This window comes from Streptopelia decaocto (genome assembly GCF_964273445.1).
Source record: "Streptopelia decaocto genome assembly, chromosome: 6".
Classification (NCBI taxonomy): domain Eukaryota; kingdom Metazoa; phylum Chordata; class Aves; order Columbiformes; family Columbidae; genus Streptopelia; species Streptopelia decaocto.
Window position 1 is genome coordinate 24638563 of NC_138660.1, and position 26463 is coordinate 24665025.

At 37.9% G+C, this 26463-nt stretch overlaps 1 protein-coding gene across 2 annotated transcripts in view; it reads left to right on the forward strand.

Annotated features, from left to right (window-relative positions):
• STAG1 (STAG1 cohesin complex component) overlaps positions 1 to 26463 on the forward strand; it is a 173895-nt gene that overhangs the window by 47535 nt on the left and 99897 nt on the right. For both annotated transcript variants that reach the window (XM_082056882.1, XM_082056883.1), the window contains 2 exons: positions 8208 to 8372; positions 21648 to 21744. In XM_082056882.1, the coding sequence (XP_081913008.1) occupies positions 8208 to 8372; positions 21648 to 21744 (262 nt within the window). The remainder of the gene's footprint in view (positions 1 to 8207; positions 8373 to 21647; positions 21745 to 26463) is intronic.

The window sequence follows — 26463 nt, forward strand, 5'->3', positions numbered from 1 at the left end:
ATTCTCCTCTTAGTGTTTGTCTATGAGTACACGCCCAGTATGAATGTGCTATATGTATATATGTGTATATATATATATATATATCTCACTAGTAGATTTTTTAATAGTTTTGTGTGTTTGTTTGTTTGTTTTTACCCTAAAACCTTCCACCCTAAGTCTGACTCCTCAAGCGTGGGCTAGTGAGGCTGTGAGAATGGCCAGAACCATGTGTTCCTCTCAAGTGTGCTGGCCAAGCTGGAGCAAACTCCCTGTTGGGACAGCTTCTGGACTTACTTTGGGAGCCAACATTTTAAATCCTGGGCTTTTCTGGGCATGTTGCGTTAATTTTTCAAAGCTTTTTAACAGTGTTTTCTACGATGGTATTTATTCTTCATCAGATGGACAGATTTGCTTGCAGACATGAGTTTTTTTACAGGAAGTTTAGAGAAGCATGCAGAGAATGGGTCATCTGTTTATATAGCTTGTAAGCAAAGGGCAAAATCAGAAATTATCTTAAGAATATCTTACTAGTATATCTATGAGTTTTTGCAGATCTAATTAAAAAAAAAGAGGATGATGCAACCTGATTGCTAACCCAGAAGGCTGTCAGAATGTAGGAATTTAAGTTAAAGCAACACTAGTGGTGTTTTGGATCTACCACACATTCACTGGAAAGGTGAATGTTGCAAAGGCATTTCTCATCTCTCTGAGTTTATTAGTACATCTGTGGGAATATCGGCTAGAAGCACTCTACTGGTCCTGCTATCAAGTTTCTACAGGAGTAATTGCACAATATGCTTTGAAGAACTCCAGACTCATTAAGTATATGTGATTGTAAACTGATGAACACACAGAGGAAGCGGCCATTATTTCATACATAAAGTGATGGGCTGTGAGCTGACTGTTGCTGCTAAGGAGCAAGACCTTAGGGTTATCAGAGATGACTCCATGAAAGCATCATCTTAATACTTGATGAGGTAAAAAAAACCAAATCCAGTCTTAAAATGCTTGAGAGAATAAAACACATACAAATACTGTGTCCTTTATAAAACTGTGGCTTATCAAAATTTTGAATACTTTGCACAATTCTGGTTTCTCTTTCCCTCTTGACTTCCACTTCAAAAATCTCAAGAAGGGTATATTAGGACTGGAAGAAGTTAATAGAAGTGAAACAATGATGGTTGATCGTGGAATCAGGCTGGGGGGGACCTCAGGATATCTCATTGCAACCTCATTCTCAGAGCAGAGTCAGCTTTGGGATCAGACCACATTGCGCAGGGCTTTTCCAGTCTAGTCTTGAAACCCACCAAGGCTAGAGACTGCACAGCCTCTCTCAGCAACCTGTTTCATTTTATTTAATGAAAAATTTCTCCCTTGTAGACAATCAGAATCTTTCTTGCTTCAGTTCATGAGTGCTGTCAGTTGTCTTCCCACCATCTTCAAAAGCCTTACAGGGAAGTGTTCCCAGCTCCCAGCTATGCTGGTAGCCCTCTGCTGAGCTTGTTCTGGTTTATCAACACCTGCTTCACACTGAGAAGGACCAAAGCTGGACATGATATTCCAGATATGGGCTAAGAAGTGCTGAGGAAAAGGGTATAGTCAGTTTCTGTGCTACATTGCTGTAGTCCTGTGTGTATAGCCCAGAGTGCTGATGCCTATGCTGCTCAGGCACATGGCTGTCTCAGGTCCACTTTGCTGTCTGCCAAGACCCCAGGTGTTGGTGCAGGGATTTATTCCTCTCCTCTTGCATTTGCCCATGTTGCATTTGCGTGTACTGTTAGCTGTTAGCCCAGTCCTCTAGACTGCCAATAATAGTCTTGCCCTTGATGTCATTAAGCAGTCTTCCTGCCAATTTGGTGTCATCTGCACACTCCCTCACCCCCTCCGCCTCTCTGATAAAGATGGGAAACTGGATGTGTTCCAGTTAGACTTTTGTTGTGCTCCCTCATTGCCAGCACTCAGGTAAAGGATGATTTGTTAACCGCGATACTCTGAGCCCAACAGTTCAACCACTTGTCCACCCATCTAGTTGTCTGCCCATCCAGATCACAACTTCCCAATGTGCATACAAGAATATTGTGGGAGACTGTTGAAAACCTTGCTAAAGTCAAGAAAAATGGCATCTGTTGTTCTCCCTCATCTAGAATTTGGTCATTTTGCTACAGTTTTTTGGATGTCTTAGCAAAATGTATACGTTTGAATACACAATCAAATCCTGCCTTCATGATTGATACTGCAGCAACAGAAAGGAATAAATAAGATTCTTAAAAAAACCAAACAAACAAAATCCCAAACAAACAAGGAAAAAAACACTCAATGGAATGTCTAGTATCTTTGAGGAGAAATGCAAACACCTTGGAAAGTCTAATCCAAGCAATTAAATTTAGATTTATAACATTATTTGATGTTAAAAGTCACGGACTTAGTAGCTGAGATATTGTTTTTGCAAATGTTGTATTTCACTTTCCCTCTTCCTCCTCCACGTTTCTCACCTATCCATGTTGCTAACCCATCCACTTTTCTCAGGTGAATTATGTGTTTCTTCCAGGAGGTGCAGCCCTGATGTCTTTTCTGCTACTCTTCCATCTGCTAATATGATTTTTATTTCCTCCACAGGTACCACCTACCTTTACTCTCACATGTGAAACAGGTTAAAATATTTACTTAAATTCAGAACTGTTATTCTCAGCTGATAAATAGCTTTGATGTTTTTAATTTCTGTTGTAAACCTAAACAAAGGCTTTTCTGCCCAAAGGCTCTTTGTTTTTTTGTGGGTTTTGTTTGGTTGGTTTTTTTCCTTCTCCCCCTTAACTAAAATGTTATGGTCTAATAAGATTTTATCTCTCCTCACAAATGCTTATTCGCTTATGTCCTCAGGCTGTCACAGCTACAGTGACACATCAACTATAAACATATTGACCTCTTTTGGAAAGAGAGTTTACTCTTCTGTGCTGTTTTGTCTAGCTGCATGCCTCTATTACGGAGCTGGGCACAGTGTACCTCATCAAATATATGTGTGTATTTATTTTAAACAGGTTTTTGCTGTGCTGTTATAGAATGGACTTGAGCTATAACCAGAAAGGTGGACTGCTACTACTACTGGAGGATTTTCCAGACTTTTTTCCAAAGGCAGACATTCCTCTTTGCAGATTTGTAAGGAGATGGTCCTCATTTGAAAATTTGCCATTTGTATCAAATAACTCTTCAGTTCATAGAGAACCTTAATATTTTGGGGAACCTTGTTTTCCTCAAAATACTGCCTTCCAAGTTGCCCTTCCACTTCTGCAAGAGACTGTTCTAGTGACTACTCGACTGAGTAGATTAGACAGTCAACTTACAAAGAGATTAAGTGCATTGGTCCTTCAAAATAACTCTCAGAATCTAACCTGATGGTCCTTAACTCACTGGCCATTGCTGTGAATGTAGCAGGAGTTGCACCATGTCCTGTCATAGCATTGGCAGTGGCCGAACCTGGTCTCCCCCTTGCCTATGTCCACTTCTGAACACCGAGTCTTGTAGACCAGATACATGTGGAATGACTGGCTGAGAGGTGGATCTGTCCAGTCAGTGTGATATTTTGGTGCATGTATTCATGTGATACTGTATGTGAGCATGCCATCTGGATATAAATTTAGTGAATTGTATAGGGTGTATTCAAGAAGTGACCTATGACAGTTCTCTGGTTGAAGTTGCCAAGTAACGCTGGCCGAAAATGCCTTTTTTTGCCTGCTGCATTATTGAAATACATAGGTATGGATGCGCTTTTCTGTTCTAGGTAGGGCATTTGAAAGCCCAAGGACTTACGATATGATGCAGCTTTCACATTAGTGGGCTTGGGCTCAGATTAGTTATTTATCTATCTTTTTTTGTCTCCTCTCCTGGATCGATGCTCTCTGTTTAATGTTGTCAGTATGCTTTATTTTAACCTATGTGGCCTTACCTTCCCAGGAGCTCAGAATAGTTTGACTAAAACCTCAGCTGTCAGAGATTGAGAGAGATCCCTGGCTATATTACAGCATTGAAGTAAGAGTAGAAAGATTACCCTCTGACTCAGAGGACAAGAAGAAACTTCAGTCTGTCTGTTCCAGAGGTGGCAATTCTGAGATCTCTGCTGGTGTGTCTCTCACCCCATACTTGGGTCTGCAGCACGCCTTTCTCCAGCTCCTCTCCTCAGATTGTTCTGTTAAGGCAAGATGGAGGAACAAGGCATTTCTGATCCTTTTGTCCCCAGCACTGACTGTACAGTTTTGTTTTCGGGTCCTTTTGTATTGTTTGGTGTGGAAGAGATAGACCACAATACTTTATCTTTGCGTTCATGTGTGAAATTTTAACTCTTGGCCTTCTTTAGTCTCATAGCATGGATGTTGGATACTGCACGTGGTTGAGTTTTCCTTCTAGTTCCAAATCATACATATCCTGATTAACAATAGGAAGGAATCCTCTGGGAAGATTTTTTTTCCATGGTTGTCAAGCTTTGTTTGGTGTGAGTTACATCAGTGTCCTGTTCAGCTTGGTATTTTAGGTCTGTCCCTTAAAACGGATGTGAATAAGACCTTCTGTAGTTCTGTGGAAATGCAGTGCACATACAGCCAGCATGTGAAGACTTCTTTATCCTGCCACTTGTAGCTTCCTGGTGGAGGAGTCTTAATGGCATTAGAAGTTTTCCTTTTAAGCTTTTGATGGGATGAGCCTTGTATTTTTGGCAATCTAATCTATTATTCATTTTCCAGTAGAAATAGTATTTTTCTTTTTTTGTAGCGGTTGCCTCAGCTGAAAGAATACAAGTGTTTCAAGCATTTATTGCAGACTCTCTTGATTCTTTAAGATTACTTTTAGAACCCTTAAAAGGCTTTTAAATAAGGATGAAAAAAGCAACAGATCTTCCTCAACACTGCCTCTGTGTTTTGTTTTTTTCGTGTTCTAAGCTGCATGTACTACAGCTGAAGCAGCTCTGTACACACTGGATGTCAGGGGGCCTGCATCTGTCTTTATTTGCAGGATGAAGCTTTTCATGGAGAGCACCTTATTTGTTTCTATGATGAAAAAGGCACCACAGGACTGACTATTTGCTTCCAAGAAGTTCTCCCTAGTTAATCACAATGATGTTATGAAGTGTGCAGTAGCCTTCTTTTTTAAATGGGAATTAATTCAGGGAAGAGCTCAGATATTATCAGTTTTCCACTTAACACAAGGTTATGATGCAGGGGCCTCTCCAGGTGATATGATGCCTTTGAAAGAAAAGTTCTTAAATCTTATTCAAGTGGAAGGTTAAAAAGCTTCTTCCAGCTATCTTGAGAAATAGGCTATTGCTTTAAATTACTCACTATATGAATGCACATAGAGGCCATCATTTGAGGTGGTGAGTTAGGTGGAGTTGCTGACCTGTAACACTTCTTCTTTGTGAAATGCATCAAATCAGCTTGGGGTATATTAATGGAAAATGTCAAGCCACTTACACTTTTATTTTTTTAGTGTGTGATTTAACTTTCATGTTATTACTTGATCTTACATATGTGGGTCACTTTTTTTCCACAATAATTTTAAAGGCATGAAAAGTATTATCTAGCTAATTTATTACAAAATTCTGAATTGTCATCATTTTAGTTTAATTACAGTCAGGGTAAGTATTGTGTTTCCTATTTGCTTTAATTTAAGCTATAATGTGACAGGTAAACCATGTGGTTGGTCATCAATATGGCCATTTTAGAGTTGCTTCTGAAACTTCTGAATTTCCCAATGCAGGTGTGTGTAAATCCTCAGCCTCAGTTGTTCTCAGTTGAATTTACTGCACAGATCTGAAAAAATAATTGGTAACTTCTGTTTTCATTTGGCAACTCAGTACATTTTGACACTACCGCTGGTCTGACCACCCTTCTCTAGTATCTCTCCACCTGAAGATTATGTTAATCCCTGCCTAACTGAGAAAGTTCTAGTTTGGGAGTTTCTTCAGTTTCTCAGTGCAGAATCCTTTGTCTGGTTGTTTTGTCTCTTGAGGCAGGATTCAATACAGATCCTGCATCTGGATTTAGCTAGCCCAGCTTGGATGCAGAATTGCTTTTGTTAAGTGAAAGACTTGGTTTCTCCACTGTGAGAGATTTTCTCATTGTCCAAAAGAAAATCTGTACCAGAGAGAAACTTTATTCAAGTAGACTCAGTACTAGATCTGGTGTTAATTCAGGTCCAGGATATTGAGATAATTACTTGGGCTTGAAGAATCTGGCTTTGTCCACTAATTCTGTCAAAAGTCCATCTGTTGCTTATTTCTGTACCTCTTTGAGAGCTCACTGGTGTTCTCACCCTTCTAATTCAAACTGAGTCTTGGTCAGAGCACCACCTTTCCTCAGGATACCTGACAAAAGTGGAATTTAAACCGAGCATTTGTGTCTTGTCATTACTCATTTTGAGAATGTGCATGCTAGTCCATAGTATTGACACCAGTGTAGGTGGCATTTCCAGTAGCAAGTTACCTTTGGATGTGTGCATTTCACATCCATCTCCTACTTGCTTACCCTTCATGCTTGCAGTGTTTAATGTTTCCCTTTGAATTACACGTTGAGAAAAACTGTGTATAGAGGAAGCTTGCATGAGCTTCTGTGGAGGGCATCAACTTGCCTTCCTGCTTTCATTTAGCAGTACTTAAAGCTAGTGGAAGTGCTTGTGGTTTACTGTCACCCAGATTGAATAAGCACATGGATTATATATCTCAAAAGACTCAATTTACTTCTAATTCCTTGCCATTTTATTAAATAGTGATGATATGTCTCTTTGGAGCTCAAAAATGCTCAAACATTTCATGTATTGATAGCTTTCTTGCTGATAAAAGCAGTTTTGCACATGTTTAAAAATTCATTGAGGGAGAAGACATATTCTTCTTGATCGTAAGTGCAGTTATTATCCAAAAAAGTTTCCACAGAGATTGTACGGTTATTTTAAGCTTTCCGGCTTGCATTTGTATGCAAGTCCTCAACTGAATATTTGCAAGAGGCAGATGCAGTCACGCTCTACCTTGCCCTTTTCTTTAGCTCTCTGCTCCCACCAGCAGTGATCCCTGTTAAAGTAAGGGGAAAGCTAGACTGCGGGTCTGCTTCTACCAGCTCTCTTCCAGACCTGAGATCCCTTTCCTCTGCAGGAAAATTCTCAATGGGTCTGTAATTGGAAGACGCAACCAAAAACATTGACGTTGTGTTCTTTACTAAAAGCTTTAATAGAAACTGGCTGACAGTATAGTCATGTAAAAGGTACCATGGGGTTATTGTCCTAAATGTAATCTTCAAGTGCTACTGTGTTCTTTTCTTTCTCATAGTTCTTCAAAATAGCTTCATTGTTCTGTGGAAAACAACTTTTGCTTTTGTCTTTTTCACAATAGGGAGAAAGAATAGAATATGGAAGTAATACCATAGCAGGAATCTTTTGCTGTTTTCTCCAAAACTTTTTTTTTTTTTTGCATAAAGTGACTTAAATTCAGAGCAAACTGTTCACTAGATGGGTTCTATACCACCTGTTTATAAGCTTGAAGAATCTGGAGAAAATTTACATTAAATAATTTAGATTCACAGGAAAAATGTTTTAACTCATAAAAATTTGAAGAAAGAGGCTATTATGATTATTACAAAATCTGGCTATAATTTAATGATTCAAGTTGAGTTGAAGAGCTGACTCTTTATGTACATATTTTCTTATAAAGGTTGTGTAAAAATGAGAATGCAGAAAATGAATGTTAATAAGACAAGTGTATTTTTAATAACTTATTGTCTTCCAAAGGTCATGAGTTATTCTAGAAGTGTGCTGATGTATAACATTTTTTCTGTCCTGTTTGTAATTTGCTGCCGTTTATTTAGTTTCAGTCATGTTGTTGACTATCTCTTTGTGTTGAATAAGACTAATACAGGTATTGATGTGAAGTGTTACTCCAACACTGGGAATTCACTGCTACTTACCTTGTGGCTTTTAAGTCATGCCTTAAAAACTACTGATGAAAAAAAATACATGTATCTGACTGGATAAAGCCCTAAGCAGCCTGGTTGAATTTCATAGTTGACCCTGATTGGAGCAGAAGGTCAGGCTTGGAGACCTGAGATCCCTTCCAGCCTGGCTTATTCTGTGACACTTGTGCATATATACATATGTGAGTGTATAAATGCGTGTGTAGTATGTATGTATAAGGATCAGTTGAGTGATTTCAGATACGGCTATAATAAATTTTCATTCTGCTGGTTTTCTTTGCCCAGTCTGCCACTAAGAAACCTCGGAAGTCTCCAGCAGACAAGGGTCGTCCTGAATCTGGAGCTAGAGCAGCAAGTCGTGGAAGAGCTAATGGCCACCCTCAGCAGAATGGAGAAGGGGACCCTGTCACTTTGTTTGAGGTGGTTAAGCTCGGGAAGAGCGCTATGCAGGTAAAATAACTAATTGTGTTACACCTTCACAATTCAGGATATCCTGACTGTAGAAGTTCAATCTAATCTATGTTTTTGTAAACTATTGTATTTTTTCATAACCTGTATAGGTCCAGTAGGCTGCATATGGTAAAGGGACAGAATGTGCTTCGAGTTAATGGCTGTCATATGTACTTCTGACAAGAGACAGATCAGAAAGTCTTGTATTTCAAATTCTGCTTTAGTTTTTCATTACTTCCAAATTGGAAATATGTGTTGGTATTAAGCAGTCTATTAAAGAATATCCTTTAATATGTTTTATGTGAGGAAAAAGTATATGATATTAGTGATGGATCCAAGGCTTTTTTGGTTTGCTTGTTTTTTCAAAAATACCTGCTGACACAAGCACTTTGGAGTACTTTGCACTACAGCCTGCATTCTTCTTACTGTCCCCACCAGAGCAGCAGATGAAAGCTAAACTAGTTGCCTGGACTTCCTCTGTCTCTGAGGGCCAAAGATGGACACATCCTGAAGGCAAATTTTTCACTGTAAAATAAATATATATAAGATATTGTATTGAATTCCTTCTGAAAGTGTTTCCTGCTCCTTTATTAATTTCAGAGGTCTCATGGCGTTTATTGGGCCAGATGAGTCCCTGCCTCAAGAACCTCTACAGATTATTGTTGTTACCAGTACTCGTATGCCTTTACTAAGCTGCTGTGTGTCAGCTATTGTTTTTGGCACTCAAAGGAGAAACAATGGGCCCAAAACACTCTTAATCCAGTGTAGTGCAAAGCCAACAGTTGTTCCTACTGAAGGATTGTTTAAGCAAACCTCCTTTACTTTGCATTTCAGCTGAACAGGGCTCATGCCATATCAGTTAGTTTGTTTTGAATTTGTGGTGCTAACTAACCTGAGAACATTATAAATTGGGAAAATTTGGGGCCAAGTCCCGCTTGCAATATTACTTTTAGTGTAGCTAAAAGATAGGTTTATTTAACTCCCAAAAGAATTTAGTGTTCCAAATGAGTGAAAGCTGTTGAAAATTTTTTCTGTCTCAAATCTGTGGAAGGTCTGAGCTGTAATTTCTAGGAAGTACAATACAGGAAGAAAATGAGAATTTTTATTCTTCATAGTTGCTGTATTTACAGTTATTCAGAATTGACCCTTCTTATCCAGTAGGTGAAGACAGAACAAATTTACTACTAACAAAGCTGCAGATTCTTTGTGCCTCTTCCTACACATTTTAAGTCAGGGCTTCCAACTTTGCTTGATTTTCAACACTTTTTCAAATTTCGTTTTTGGCAGGATTTGAGGAAACATCTGGAGTCTATTTTCTGGTTTTACTGTGGTACAAAACATACTATGTGTATTATGTAGTATGTTTGTCTTAGAGTTATTGATATTTGCAGGAGCTAAATGAAGAGGAATGGGTGGTTGCTTTGATATTTGATGACTCTTCTGTGGAATTAACTTTGATACATTTAATCTATTTCAAAAGAGATGGCATCAGAAGTCTTCTGCAAATGAAATGCTAAAAATAAATTGTCTGCAAATTTGTGTTAAGGAACCTTTGGAATTCAAATACAAAGGAATTGTTTGGAGAAATTTAATGTTTGTATATGCATGTATAGATGGGTGTGTGTCTGTATATTTGTGTATCTATTCATATGTGTATCTACCTGTGCACGCACATGCTTAAAATGTGCCTGGCCTACAAATATGAGAAAGAAGTAGACAGCGCATTTTAAGCAGTGGAGAAATGATAAGCAAATAGTAAAGGAATAGACAAGTTTATTTGAAGGCCTGGCATGTAAACAGGCATAAGTGAATTGAGCCATATTTAGGAGCACCAGTCCTAATTTCAAGAGTATGTGTCACTTGTACATCCTTGAAAATTTTACTGTTGGTAAAAAATATTCCCCCGAAAAGTAAGCAAGAAACCCTACAGTGGGAAAGAGGAGGAAGTTAAAATGTGATTTACTATTTTTTTAACTTGCACTGGATGATAATCCAATGTGAAGCCAAGGTTCTATAAACCAAACGTATTAGCATTGTTATACTTTTCTTTTTCCTTAATAGCTTGGGGATTTTGATGTAACAATTAGGAATGCCTTTAATTAGGAATGCCTTTTTTTTTTTTCCCTAGATTCAATGCAGATTTTTTTGTGTTTGGTTTTAGAACTGTTGTCAGCATTGCCAATTTTCAGAGAAGTGCCATATATTTGTGTTTGTCAGAACCTATTATTTCTCAATATTTAGTCTTTTCCCTGTTATAGAAACCTACATTTTTCTATAGTGCTCCTAAGTTTGCTTCCAGCAATGAAAACCCAGAAAAATTCAATTAATATATTGTGAGAGTCCATGGGAATTGTACTTCTTGTGGTTTCATTTCTGATCTATCTGCTCCTGCTGTTTGCTCTCAGGATTTTAGTAGTTAGATTTTTTTTTTCCTGGCCTTGTGTTGCCAACTCATACAAGTCTGTAGCAGAATTCAATTCTCACTTCTTTTAAGTTTGTCCTTTATTTTGGTTCTCGTAGCAGGATGCATTTACTTTTTCTCTTCAGGCTTATTGCTGTTTGGTTCTTCTAGGGAAACAAAGTTAGGTTAATATTTTGTTATTTCAAGGATACATAACTTCAGAGCTGTTCTTTGCATATACATCTTTGCCTCTGTTATGAAGTGCTAGTTGTGTTGGTGTTAAGTCTCATTTGAACTCTATAAATCAGTTTGATACCCACAATAACTTGGTATTGGATTGTGGTCAGTGTTTTTTAATTTGCTCTGTAACCTTTTGTACAGTTAGTTGTTTCAGAAGTTTTTCTGTTGGCAACTCTGTGTATGAAGTGTGACATGACCTGCTGGTCATGTTTCTGTGGGTACGCTTTTTTAGTCCATTAAGATTGTTCATAGAGCTTTTTTAGGCTCTCTGCTTTTTTTTTCTTAGACAAACGTGATACTCTTCTGTTTTGTGGGTGCTTTTTTTTTTTTTTTGTCATTTGCTCTTTATTTATCTTCTTAAATATTTTTATATTTCCCCACTCTAAACCTTCATATGCAGAACAGACTCTATCACCATTTCTCTTCTGCTAAACTGCCTGAGTTTATGCTGAGAGGAGAGAAGGGTGTGGGTGAACCCCCCTTCTCCAGCTGAGCCTGCAGGACAGAGCCTGACTTTAAGCCTCAATCTTCATAGGCACTTCTGCATTGGCCTCTGACCCTGGCATTAAGTTGGCAGGGAAGTAAAGAGCGTGTGATGATCTCAAAGGTTGTTTAAGCCTCAGTTTGAAAATTTCTCGTAAGTAAATTATGACCAATTAGCTGTTATGAAGTTTGTACTTCTGTGTTGATCAAACCAAGCTTTTTTCTTGTGTGCAGAGAGGATTTGTGCCTCCCCAGACTATCAGAGGGAATCATCAGTAATTTTGAAATGTGTTCAATACCAAAACATGAACAGATCTATGATTTTGATTGTTCTGTAATATTATGGGTGTTATCCTTAATTGATGTTAGCAGTTCACAACAGGTTAGATCCTGATTTTGGAAAAAAAATTATTTAACCCCAGTGCTTATGCTTAGCTAATAAAAGTAGTCTTGGTGTCAGTTAGACGTGGTTCAGAGTAAATACGGCTCAATTATATGCTAACAAGCATTGTAGGGTATGTATCCAAAGATGTATGTTGAAATGGAATTTTTCCTTGTGCCACCAGTACTACTTTGTCTCTGCAGAAGTCAAGAACGTATGTAGTTCCTCACTGTTCTTGTCTGCACAGCTTGGCACACGTGGATTTGAGTCCTTTGAGGTTCCCTCTCTGTTCGAGTAAAGCTGTATTTGTAGCACTGCTTACCCTGTCATGAGAAGTTTTCTTTTGTTTCTTAAATCTTAGCTCCTCAGATTTTTGTTGTTTTTGCACGTACTGAGCTCATGTTGGCAAGCTGTGACTCTTGTTCACAGTACTACGCTGGCTAGAAAGTTTGTGTATCAGAGCAGGAACATCGTGAGATCTCTTGCCCTTCAGTTGCCTACCTGAATGGATTAAAAATCTTTCATTAATATTAATTTAAAACATTTCTGAAATATTAACAATATTTTCAGGGTTATACTGATTTTCAGTGTTTTTCCACTTGTCGCAGACTGAGGTTCAAAATTAGTACATGCAATAATAAAGGGTATGCATCCCCTGTAATTATGCATTTGATCTGTTTGAAATAATACAAAAGAGGTAAAAGAAAACAGTCTGACCACTTTCAGGAGTGCTCTTTATTTGTTCTTTATGCATTAGCATCTTACTGGCCTGGTTGCTTTTGTCATAATCTTTCAGGTTTGGATGAATTTAAGTCATGAACATCTGTATCTGAAATTCTTTTCTGATTGAAATCCCTACTACCTCCAGTATCTTTTTCTATCACTTTGAAGTGTCATGATCTATATAAGAAATGCAAGATAGTTCTTCTAAAGAGCTGTTATGTTATTATGCATCTTGTTAATATAGCATGTCCTATATAATTTCAGGTTTTTTTGTATTTTCATAGCATTTGGGGCCAAAATAGACCATTACTACCCCCTTGCATTATAAAATTACACCCATTCCTGTATTAAGCCAACAGCTTCTTTTACAACCTTAATTTTTCTTTAGTAATAGTAATATTAGTTAATTAAATGTTGGGGTAGGCCCACCTTAGCGACTGTAGAGGCAGAGTCAAAGCTTGGAACATCATTGTTCTCCCTCAGGTCTAACTGCTCGCCAGTGCTGAAGGTCCCCGTGAGTGCACAGCTTTATCAGTTGGTTCCTAACATATTCTGCATGGATTAAGCTTTGCTTTGCTTCCTTCTCTTAACTGCCTGGAATTGTGTCTTACAGTTATTTAACTCACATAACTGCTATGTAATATAGATAATCCCAATGTTCCTTAGTCCTTCCAGTGGTTCCGTTAAAGAATTGTTATTTGCGTGCTGTAATCTTGTACAAACTGAGGCAGCTGTTGAACAGATTGATCTCACCTTTTCCCATGTTAACAGCTGATGTTTTTTACACCTTTCTTGTGCGTTGTGTAGTCACACCAAGAAATAGATTTAGTTAGAACCTGTCATGTTGGTAGAATTCTTCAGCTGGATCAGTTCCCTGATTCAGCTCATCTCTCACAGCAACTCAGACTTATTCTTGGTTAGAATGACTGCATTACCATCACTATATCTACCTTATTTAGGAGGAATTGTATTTTACGTATATGCTTTTACACACATACTTGAGCTTAAAACATCAGAGCAGCTGTAACTGCATTGTACCAAGAGTCAAATATCTTCCATTTGACAATGGCAGTTAAAGAGAACTGGAAGGCAAAAAAAGTATTTTGGAAATTCTCCCCACCTCTTTTTGCAGATCAGGGTGAGTGTGGCATCTGTGTTTTCAGTAGCATTAATGGTTTTCTTTTCCCTGAGTTTGTCTCTTCTCCCTGCTAGAGCTCCTCTTTGCTGGATAGTGTCTCTGCATCTGCCTCAGTTGCTTCTGGGAGAGTAGGTCAGTGAAAAATGACAATATCCAGACATACAACATTATCTGTGTTTTCTGTGTTTTAGGCATGTATAAGTTTAATTGTCCTTTGTTTTATTTTAACAATGCTGCATTGTCCAACTTGAAGGATGGATAATAACTCTGAGTTTCCTCAAACTGTCTCAGAAACTCCTTAGAAGTTGAAGTATGCATTCTCTAAAGTTTACAGCATAAAATAACTGCAACTATTATTGCCACTTTAACTAGTATTTAGTTTCCATGTTGCTAGATGGATTTCTTCTGCAGTCTAATCTTGCTTTGGTTGTGGTTGCATGCTTCTGCATTAAAAGAAAACCAAAATGTTTCCATGCTTATACTAGGAACAAATTACCCACCAGTTGAAGCATTAATTAATCAGAAGGGTATCCCTTATTACCTAATGAATTTTTCTGCAGTCATCACATGAGACTTCTTTTCCCTTGTGATGTAATAAGATATAGGAAGATTTTACTGTTAATGTGAACACATGTACTAGAAGTACAGTGTGTGAAGGCATTTATACTCGAAAATACAATTGTATTTAAAGCCAGAGAGTCTCTTGCTCTCTAGAATGTCATCATTTTTGAAGTATCTGCAGTGATCTGTGAACAATTTACAAGTTGCACTAGCAAAGGAACTTGAATGATGTTCTTTAATAAATTGATGGATCTCTCCTATTGGAATAACTGATTTTGTTTCTGCACTCCTCTAAGGATATTTTTATTCTTGCCTTCAATGTATTGAGCAGTTCTGATGCTTTGTAGCATCTCTTTGTAGCCACTTAGAAAATGTGTAACAAGCCAATTGAGAGAGATGAGCGCCTCCAAAGATTCTGTACCGTAGTAGACAATCCATTGAGTGATCCACCCATCATTTTTAAGGACTTGGATGAGGAAATGCAGCTCTGGGCAGTGCGGATCTGCTGTGTCAACGGTGCTCATCCTCAGTAATATCTGTGACTCTAATCCATTTGGAAGAAGAATTTTTCCCTTTTTATACATGTAAGTTTAATGCCAGTTAAATTGTGCCATTCTAATACTCTTATGAGAGAACTGAACATTTTTATCTTTCAGTAGTGTTTTTTTTCTCTCAAAGGGTTCCATATAATGTATTACACTGATTTCCCCACATAATGATACTTAATGCCCCTTCTACTGTAGAGAAGTATGAATTTATATGAAATGCCACACACAGATATCTCTGTATGGAGAGTATGGATTTCTGAGTTTTATTTGGAATAAATACTTACAAGATTTTATTCTTTGCCTTCCTGTGCTTCAGGGGGAAAAAAAAGAAGTTATATAGGTAGACACTACATAGAGCAGATTTTCCCATCTTCTCCTATGATGAAGAAACAGGTACTGTAGCATTAAAATAAGATTTAAAAAAAATAAATAAAAATAATAATTTTGACATTTCAGAAAGTGCTTGCCAGGTGTTAGCAAAGTGTGAACTCTTTCATAATTTAAAATCACCACCTTTAGAGAGACCAGAAGAAAAAACCTCAATCTATGGTTCTTTTTTATTAACCTTATGTTGGGTTTTTCAGTGGGTGTATATTGGAAATTTGGAATGCAACCGGTTATCTTGAAGTCTAGTGCACAGACTTAAACTGCACATACTTTCCCATGTTAGGAACCACCTTCTCTGCAGTAACTAACTACTTCAGCCTTCACAAAATTTGACCTTAAGACTTTTTTTCTTTTTAAAAAAACCTGCACAGATTCACTTTAAGAAACTTGTACACAGATCATTCAAAGTCTTCCACTTCTTCCCTTTCTTTCCCCATGTTTTTATTTTCAGTGTACTCTCTAAGTTCTTCACGCCGTCTGTTAAAGCGTGTTTCCTAGCTTTTATCTTCTCTTCAGGCTGCTCTTTACACAGATAATTGAAATCTTCAGTTTCACTGGGCTTTCATTTTTTCTTTTAATAAGCTTGGAATTTCATTTGAGTAACTTTTTATTTTTGGCAGAAGATGTTAGTATAAGCCATACTGCCTTGCTTTAGGGTTTTTTTTTCCTTCCTTTAACATTAACATGCTGCACACCCATTCTGGAGCCATTTTTTGTTCTGTCATATTCACTGTAAATGAAGCGTGTCCACAATGAGTTGTATGAAATGGTAAATTATTTAATCATACTTGATTTGCCTCGATTTATAGTTGACTCAGATCTTACACTTGAACATGTGCTTTGTATATAGTGCCATTTGTTTTCACTTTGTGTTAGTAGCACTGCTGCTAAATTGTTACTTAATTTAAATTGTGAAATAGCTTGTTTTGGAGATCAACTGCCATTAATATTTAGTGGGTCTGTGCTAATTTACACGAGCTGGCAAGGTATCGTTTGCAGTTAGTCCCGCTGGTTCCTCTAGCACTTAATGCTCTTACATGTAGTAATGTTTTTGCACAGAAGGAATATGAAATGGATTCATAGCTGTAAAGCCTCCAGGAAGTAATAAGATAACTAGCTTTATTATTTCATTCATTGCATCAGACTTTTGCTTTTACTGACAATCCAAGCTGCTGCTTCTCTTCAATACCATAAAATGGTCCGATTTATCTTTTATCAGACTTCAAGATATGAAGGTCAATATATCTGCAAGTCTCCCTGATTGATTTTAAGTTGTTTGTTCAGACTATGGATCTGTTCTGCTACTTGCTTGACTTAGTTTAAGCTTATTTCTGTAAGGTTGCCTTTTTGGCATATTCTTCAAATTATGCTGCATGGTAGTTCTTAAAACAGAGTCACCAGAGAGTTCATTTCTGTGAGTTTCTCTTGAAAGCTGTTACCAGCTTTTGAAAACTCCCATACTGACTATATATTTATACTATATATCATTTGCTGAAGGCCTTGATTTTTCACTCAGTTCTCATAAGAATAGAAGTATTTTCAGATTTAAAGAAATACATGCCTAAGAATCTCATTTTTTAATAGGAACTTGTATGGACTTGTTATGGCCACTGACCCAGAGATGTGGTGCATCTATGTCTATCTATATATATGTATATATATATGTATATCTGTATATATACATGTATAGCTGTTTTCTGCCATCAGGGAGTGAAAGGAGATCATGTAGGTGTTACTGGAGCAGTCTCAAGCTTTGATCTATTTAACTGAACTTTTTTACTTTGCTTAGAATTTAGTTGCAGTACTCCTTGCCTCCCTCCAGTCTGGTAATGAATTGGAGAAGCTAAAGAGTTATTTGTGCAAATTCTCATTTGTTGTACTTCGGAAGCTTGTTGCCAGGGGAGCCTTTTCCTTGTGCACGTGCATTGAATTTGGTGAATTCCAAAAGCACGGATTTCCTGCACCTGGGCAGAGCACTGCAGCACAAGTGCTGTAGATCCTGTGCTTCCTGGGAATGCTGAATTTATCATGTATTTCATGTGCAGCATGCAAGTGCATGTGTCTCTGCAGTAAATCCATGCTCTGTCCTGCATCTGAATGGAAAAAACATCTGGAAGCAGGTGGACATCACCAGAACATCCTATGCAATCTATTCCTACCGTTTTTCCTAAGTGATTTGCTGAAGTAGGCAACAAGACTCTTGTGGAGATTAATTCTGCTGGTGGATGGAGCCCAGTTCCAGCTACCTCCTCTCCAAAGAACTGTCGAGTCCTTCCCTCCGCTGGTCACCACCTTCGCTTCAGGGTCAGCTTTGTGTTTGGGACAGATGGCAGTGAAGGACCCAGAGCAGGATATCTGGGGGCAAGTTGGTGACCAAATGTGGGTTGTTGCTGTGAAAACTGTTCATGTCATTTGCTCTTTGCTTATGTCTGAGCAGCTCTTGAAAACAGAGTGACTGGATGGAGACAGCTTAACAAGGTAAAAGCAGCTTGGAGGGTTTGCTGTAACCTGTGGACTGTTGGTTAGAAAACCTTGGTTTTAATGGGAGTAGTTTCTCTCTATGCATGTTTATGCAAAAAACCTCCTTTTCTGGCAACAATTGCTTGTTGCACCAGTTACTACACTATTACCTAATGTTTCATTCCTTTTTCTCTCGTATTCTACCTTTTTCTTGGTATTTTGATTACTACTGTTTTTTCTTGGTTCAGTTGATACTTGTCTGTATTTTAGGTCCGATGTGTATAATTTTTGTTTTTTTCATCCTAGTGTTTTCAGTTTTTATAGCTCTTTTCTGTTACATCAAGAGTGAACAGTTTGATTAAGTTCCAACTGTTGTAGCATATGTAGTCTGGCTTCATTATCTCCTGTTGCCTTAAACTGTAATCTCTCAAAAAATTTACCAACAAGCATGCCAAATGTGCGTGAGGGGTTGAATGATTTAGATCTGTGGGTGTTGTTTTAGTTGTGATACACTGAAAATACCCCGCTCTTTTTTAGGGATTAGTAACTGTACTGATGCTGACGGGTCGAGTGTCTGTATGTGACTTGTCACCCTGAGCTCCTCAGGCAGTGGAGATGTACGTAGTATAATAAGGAGCATTTTTAGGCAGGAGCCGTCTCATCCCACTGTATGTACCTGCTCTAGGTGGATGAATTATGCAGACGGCTCCACTGAATATTGACTCTATGTGTATGCATACGTGCACATACATATACACTATGCAGAGTATAGAGTGACCAGCTTGTGTGACCACATGAGTGTGCATGTAAAGTTAGGTAAAAGGAATCTGGCCCAAACATCCAAAATTTTAGTTAAAGCTTTGTCAGACCTCTGCTAGGTCCAGCTGACACAGGAGGCAGTCTTTGCCTGCTGTCCCTGCTCAGAACCTTCACTCTGAGAGACAAAAATTATTGGAAGGGAGATGCAGAAGCAAAATTGAAAGATATTCCTTCAGGTCTCTCCACTCTGCCCTTGCTTTTTTTTAGTCCAGATGGCCCATTGGCAACATATGTAGCACAGTCCAGAAACAGTTGCAGTGGTATAGCTGAAGGGGCAGTATGTTGTAGGAAGAAACAGGAATAAGAGGAAAATGAGAAGGAATTTCTCAGGCCAGCCTTGCTTCTACAGGGGATGTTTTATGTGAAACGAGGCTGTGGACAGTGCGCAGATGCTGGCGAGCTAGTTATTAATACTCAGGAAAAATCTGAGTGTTAATAAAACATCTGAGATTTCCCAGGCTCTTAGAGGAATATAGTAAACTTCAGAAACTGTTTTGAGATGTGTGACAGGAGTGAGCAAAGATAAAGATATGGAAATCTTTTCTGTGCAAGCCCCATAACACAGAGTAATATTATTCTGCTTGAAGAGAGGTGACCAGATGGAAATGTGGGCTTGAGGGTTTTTTATTTTCTTCCAGAAGAACTAGGTGGTGTCAAATAGATCTTGCAACTGGCAAGTTTAAAACAAAACAATTATTCATTTTTGCAGTGCATAATTAACCCTTGAGACTCACTGCTGCAAGATGATATAGGTATAAAACTGGTTCAGACAGACACATTAATGAGAAAAGAAGTACGGTAGGGTCTTAAGGATCTGGGAGTGTAACTCGGAGGTATCGGTATATTCTTGCCCTACTCTTATGCTCTTATGCCCTACATGTATAAGCCCTGTTGGGCAGGTGAACCTCTGCTCTGACCCAGCACAGATGCTGTTTTCTTCAGTGAAAGTAACAGCTGCTGGCAGTTGCATGTTGTTCTGATATCTGTGCTATTATAGCTGCTCAAACAAATGTTTTAAGTTGGTAGTACACCAGCAGTCTGGTCGTTAAGCTTTGTCAATATTTGGCTTAGTAAATAATTTTTACATTTGAATTTGTGTGCTGGTTGATTTGAAATGACTGATACTTACAGGAACAGGTCTGAATTCATGCTGAAATAACAGTGAAACATTCTGGATTACTGGTTTTGTGCTGCTGCCTCATGGTTCCTCAACTAGTGTAAGGATTAGTTTGAGGCTAAGAGTTCCTTTTAAATTTCTTCTAAGTAGCACATGTACCTCTTTGTAAGATCACTGCTCCTACTGTGCATTTTATGTGTTTGTATTGATGAGCAAAACCTGAAAGAACGTAGTTTCCTGGCAGATTTAATGTTTAGAGATTGGTGTTCGTTTTTGAGTAACGTGATAATACTGCTAGTCTCATCCTGTCTTGGGTTAAGAAAGAGTATAGTGATCTCTGTTAAATGTGGAGGGTTTGGGCTCAGTCCATGGAGTTGTGTATGTCTCTAGTACATACAGAACTGTTTTCTTGCTGCCTCCCTTTTCTCATACTTCTGCTCAGATCCCACTGGCAGTCAGGGCAGTTTGTACTTCGATAAACTAGAAACTGCAGAGGGATATTTCAAGATCCTATCCTTATATCTACCAATTTAGAAATAGGCAAAATTCTTCTAAGCGATCAAATTGATTGGATTTTGTCTTTCCTATTAATTATTTTTCAGCAAGGTTGGAAGCTGGTTGCATGGGAGTGGTGGTGGCATGTGTGTATTTAGAATTTCAAAATAAATTTTGTAGACATTAATTGTAAACCTGGACTCTCCAAATCAAAAAAATCCTTTTGCAAGTTGTGCTCTTATAGCATAATCAAGCTTCTCTTAATGAATGCTGCCACATGTATGGAACAGCAAAGATCTTATTTTATAAAGTAAGCAAAACATAGTATTTGTTTACACTAAACATAACACAGTTCCTTACCTTCAATGTTGATGTGACTGAGGAACTTGGAAAACTGTAGTTCAGTGACATGACAGGAAGCCATACTTGTATTCCTTAAGCATTAAGAACACTGAAGAAGACCTCACACAACCCTCTTGCTTTTCTAGGACAGTTTATAAGCATTCCCATAGTTATTCTGTTGCTTTCTCCTCATTGCTTCATTTACCTACATCTGAGGTTTTAAAACTTGTGGATATGCGCAGCTCTAATAGGGTTCTGTAGTCAGAACTGTAGGGTGAAGTGTCTATGGGAAGCAGCTATAGGCTTTGTCACTGCATTTCTTTCAGCTGATGTATATCTGCCATTAACTCTTTCTGATGCTGTGATTGCACTTTTATGTTGACTGGCAAAATTGATTTAGTGCCCTTTCTCATCAAGCTAGAGGCACATTTTCTGTCCCCAGAGATTAATACATGACAAATGACAAATGTTTTTGACACCTGTGTGCTTTCTGTCCTCTCTGCTATTATTCATAATAATGGCTGCATGCTATGCCTGCATATCAGTGATTATAAAAATATCTCCTGGCTACTTATAGTTCTGAGAGCAGTTTGCAGCTGTGACTCAGCTCCATATATTGTGATTCAGGTGGCTTAGTGACTCCCAAACACCAACTTGCCTGTATTATTTTAATTTACAAAGTATTCCTCATTGCATTCTGTCTTCCCGAACTATACACAATGTTTCTGAATGACTGATACACTGTTTTGGCCTTTATAAATACAGAATTGTTCACTATGCAGTATAAGTTCAGTTTTTATCCCAAAGTGTTTGTACTTATCAGTTTTCTGGGTATGTACGTTGATATTTCCAAACGGAATCACAGTGTTTGTTTTTTCAACGCAATTTTGAAACTGGATAAATACTGCAAGCAGAGTTTTAAGGAATTACAGTAATTTCAATTTGAACCTGTGTTTATACAATTATACCATAAAACAATGCCTATAGTTCTATTCTCTGACAATATTTGTTCTGTCTCCACCCTGAGAGAAGGTGTATAGATTTCTGAATTTGTATGCATGTATAATTATGCAAAATAAATGCTCAGTTATAAGATTATATTCTGAAAAGAATAAGTCATTTGCCTTTAATAAAATACTTTTTAAGAGTCTCTGATAAGTATTCTTTTTTTCTTGACAGTCTGTGGTGGACGACTGGATTGAATCATATAAACAAGACAGGGACATAGCACTTCTGGATTTAATCAACTTCTTTATCCAGTGTTCAGGATGTCGAGGTACAGAATGTTGGAAACAAGTTGTATAGAGTAAATCTGACAGTCATACAAACGTGTGTTAGTGCAAATGCTGGTAAAGATGTGGGAGACACATGTATTGGTATTCCTCATATGCATGGTTTATATAGAAATGTTGTCTACATTCAAGAATGATTTTATTTAAAGCTTGTTTGTCAAGGGCCTACCCTTCCTATTTCTTACTTTCCTGTCATCGTCCTAAAGTGTACAAACCCTCACAAAGACATTCTGCTCATCAGCAAAAGGAGACAAAAGAACTGATAATCAAGGTAGGCGTATCTTCCCCTTTCTGTTTCTTACCCTTTTTTAAATTACAAGAATTAGTAGGTGTAGCTATGCCTTAACTTTGCTGGTTTTTCTTTCTTTCTAGGAAAATGATGTGGTTTTTTTAAACTGAAGAGAAAGGAGTCGGGCTCCCGTTGGCTTCGATTAGCAAGAAAGATTTTTTTTCTGAATGAAGCACCCACCTTGTTTCTGCCTCTGTAATACTTCATCAAGTCAGCAGCAAGTGGCCTGCCTTTCATGCCTTGTTTAAGCAGCCTCCATTGCCAGGCATGCAGCAGTCAGTCTTTCTAGCATTCTGTTGCCATACTGTACCTTCTAATGAATTTTTCATATGCTGTCTTTTTTCACTTAACTCAGCCTTGAAAAGAAAGACAGAGCTCTACTCTCTATGTAATGCCCAGAACCAAATGATTTACTCTTTCCTGATGCTTCCTCTAATTTGCTTTCGGTAGAAAATAACTCTCAGTTCAGGAATTCTTTTTCTTCATTTTGTGATGAATACTGGAATATACCTTTAGACATCAAACGATCAGGGTATAAGTCCCTTTTCTTCTTAAGTATAAGGTGAAGTCCCAAGTACAGTTAAAAGCATCAAAGAAAAGAAATATGAGCTGTCGGCAGCTTCAGCAACCCTTTTTCTTAGCTTAAGGAAGTAAACTTATTTTGTGGGTGATAGGAAGGACTGAAGCTCTGGAGGCATTCTGTGAAAGGGCTGAAGCTTAGGGTTTGGATTGCCAGCCTGTGCCGATGTTTGTACTCTTCACACAGGTTCCCTAAAATGTGTTTTAAGACTTGTTTGGCAGCTCATGTGAAAGTAGTTGTATTCTGAAAAACACAAAACCAACCAACCAACCAACACCACAAGCTCCTTTCTGAGAATTTGGGCAGCATTAAACCAAAGGGATCCTTGGCCATATGTTATTATTCTTGTTGATGCAAGCTTTAGGTGGAGGCGTGTCATAAAGATACTCATTCCCCTGTTGGTTTCTAATTTCTTTTCCTTCTCCTTGTTAGAGAAAGCAATATGCTGACAATCTCGGAAGATTCATATTGCTTAAACCTCTTGTTAGCAACTGATGCAGGCTGCATGCCCACTGTCAGCCATATGCTGCTGAAGCAATTGCTTCCCAGAAAAGCTTTCTGTTATTGGCTGTGAAGCAGCAGCTTTTCAAGGGGTTGATGTCATTTACTTTTTTTTTAATGACGACTTTCTATCCATTTTCAGTACTTCGCTTTGTACCCTCAGGGATATCTCTACTGAGCTTGCCTTTGTGGCCTTCTGGTCCTGAACAGCAAAGATAGGAGAAAGGAAGCAAAAGTTACTTATCCTCTGAGTTTATACTTTGTTTGGAGGATTTATTTCTGTCGGAATTTTTGTAGTGGGTACAGTAACAACTGTAAACAGGGTTAAAATCCTGGCAAACAGTTCTGTTCTTTCCAGTTTCCAGTAACATGCCTGTTTTCTAGAATAACTAAAAACTTTATCAGAAGAGAGTGGATTTTATTGCTAGTCCATTTAGGGTAAAATGCATACCATGCTGTCCTTGGTGGAAATGAGGTATGGAAATCAGGGGATGTTCTGTATTTTGTGAGGAAACCCAAGTTTCTTTTTCATGGGAAGCTAATTTCCTCTATTGTGACATTTTTATTTAACCTTAAACATTTTGTTGACATTCTTTTTTGTTTCCATTTCTGATAAATAACAGCTCCTTGTGAATCTCCATGGCTGCTTTATCTTCCTTAATATTTCTTAATTTTCTTCTTTTCAGTTTGCTCCACTAACACTGTCCCGGATTCTCCAGCTTTCTTTCCCAACATTGGATCTAAATGGTTATTGATATTATGTCTAACTTTGGGATCATTAACTTGAAGGGAGGAGGACCACTAGCCTGGGAGGAGGTTCCTCAGGAAACTTTGATGCTAGGCTAATATATCTGCCATTTTAACAGTGCTTGGAGTTATTTGATATCTAAATATATGTAAAATACACTTAGCTTGACATCTCTTTCCGAAGTTTTAAGCAGGTGGAGAGATGTGCCCATTTTTTGTCTTGAATGAGAAATAATTTAGTCACCAAACTGTTTTATTTAGCAACAGTATTGACAAAAATAGCTTTCTGTTTAGAGAAACATTGATTTTTATATATTTATCCCATTCTCTTGGGCATTGTATATGCTTGAACGAACCTCTTAGTATCCTGCAGGTCTGCTTAGAGAGGTTCCTGAAATGAGAAGTGACCTCTTGTGAATATGAATAACCAGGCATGGTTTGTAAGTTAATAATAATAAAAAATTGTAAAATTAATTAATTAAGCTTAAGAGATGTGTGCATCTTAAAATTGAATAAATATAAGCCAAACATTCAAGCACGTCTGTCCTTTGTCAATTCTTCTGAGTATCTGTTTAATCAATTACTTTCTACGTAATGTGTTCTTGTTCATACAATAATGTCCATTAAAACATGAGGGATTTTGTTTCAGTAATCTTTCTGGGTGTTTAAAGGATCATTTGGTATGAATTAGAAATTTGTCCTGTTGATCTACCAAAAGCATCTTGGTTCAATAATTAGATTTGCATGGGAGTTAAGATCACTGTTCATGTCATCTATCCACTAGTTTGCCTGCTCAGTCTGTATGTTTGTTGCCTTTGCTGATTTTGATTACAAAGAAGTGAAAATAGTTTCTTAAAGAATTTTTCCTTTATCCTGCTATGTTTTCCCGAATACCAACAAAAATCCCTGCCTTTCACAGTTTGTCTTCTATATGATGTTACATTGTATTTCTGTGCTAAAAAATGGTTAGCAAGGACTCATGAATTCACCTATTCACTTTTTGTTTCCTACCCTTTTAAAATGCATTGCTTCTTCTACAGGGAGGACCTTGTAGCATATAGTACAGTAGAAAGATGAAAAAGTTCGTTTTAAAATACTGTTTCTTCCTGGAAAAAACAGCAAATGAATGCTGTTGCCAGTCCTTGAAAAAAGAGGTTTGTTTGTTGGTAGTGGGTATTTATTTTCTATGGTATTCACAATTTGTAATGCAGATGTTGTATTTATCTTCCTACTTCTCTGTCAGGAACTTAATTTAGGGTTTTGCGATTTTAGATAACAGGGAGCTTTTTGAGTTCAGGTTGTCAATGATAAACCATTTTTTCAAGTAACTTTCGCTTGGCTTGGGGTGGAAGTGTATCTGTCCTACTGGGATTACCATTTCCAGTGTTGTAGTTTGGCCTGTAGCATTGTGGATACAGGCATCCTCCTCTCTTGCAGAAGAGTTGCAGATCAGTGTTCAGAGATTTCTGGGTTTTTTGAGAGCTCTTTTCCATCACTTTCTTCTTTGTAGGAACATATTTTTGCCTTTTTATTTTTTCTCTTTTTTTGAATACTTAAAGCACAGCGCAGTGTTGCTGAGATCTCTGAGCTACTTGCAGGCTGAAATGTCTCATCAGCAATGTGCATGCCCAGGTCCCAGAAGGATTATAACTGTGTCAGTGTGATGGTGCATCTGGGCTAATTAGCTCTTCCTCTCAGACTGAATAATTAGCTCAGGTATCATGCTCCGCTGCTATGACAACCAGGCTGTTTCCATTTCTGTAGCTCCATGGATTTCAAGCTGACTTGAGTATCTGCATTGCTGTCTGCTTTTGCCTTCTGTTATTGATATAAAACAAACAGAAAACCCCACAAGCACTCTGACCTTTCTGCATTTTACAGGCAGAGAGCCATGCTTGTGGAATAAATATATTTTTTTCCTAACTAGAAGCAATTAGTGGTTGAAACAGCCTCTTAAGTTGTGAAGGACAGACCAGCCCATCGTGTTTATGTAAGAAAAGCTTTCTTCTGCAGGGAAAAAAAAATCTCTAATGTAGCTGAAGAGGAGAACCACTTGACTGCTTTCAAGAATATAGTGAAATTATTCCCATTCTTTCTGTCCTTTCCCTCTCATTTGTTTTCTGATAGATAAGGCAAAAACATATAAATTCTTAAGCAGATTATCAGAAGTGGTTTGAGCTTTCGCTCCTACCATCCCTCTATCAGACAGCTCTGAGACACCAGTTACTGATGGAACAAAACTGGTGAAGCTCCCTTATTGTTAAATTCTTAGCAGTGTTGTAGCCTTCTCTGGGCTCTTCATTTAAGTAGTTTTGTGATTTGACACACTGAAGTTGTTCTTAGGTGAAGGAGGCAGGTGAATTTCCTTTATATAATGTTTCTGATATCTTATTTTTCCCCTCAAAATCTTCTTTTTAGGTTCTTGTGTGGGATCAAATGTTAATAGACAGATGTTCAAACCTGTCAGCCTTGATTGCTGGTGCTGTTTAGGGTTGGTTTTTTTTCAGTTGCGAGAAAGCAGGAAATCTGTGTATGAACTTTTTGCCTGGTGCTTAAAGTGGGACATCTTTATGGATTTTTCCCTTG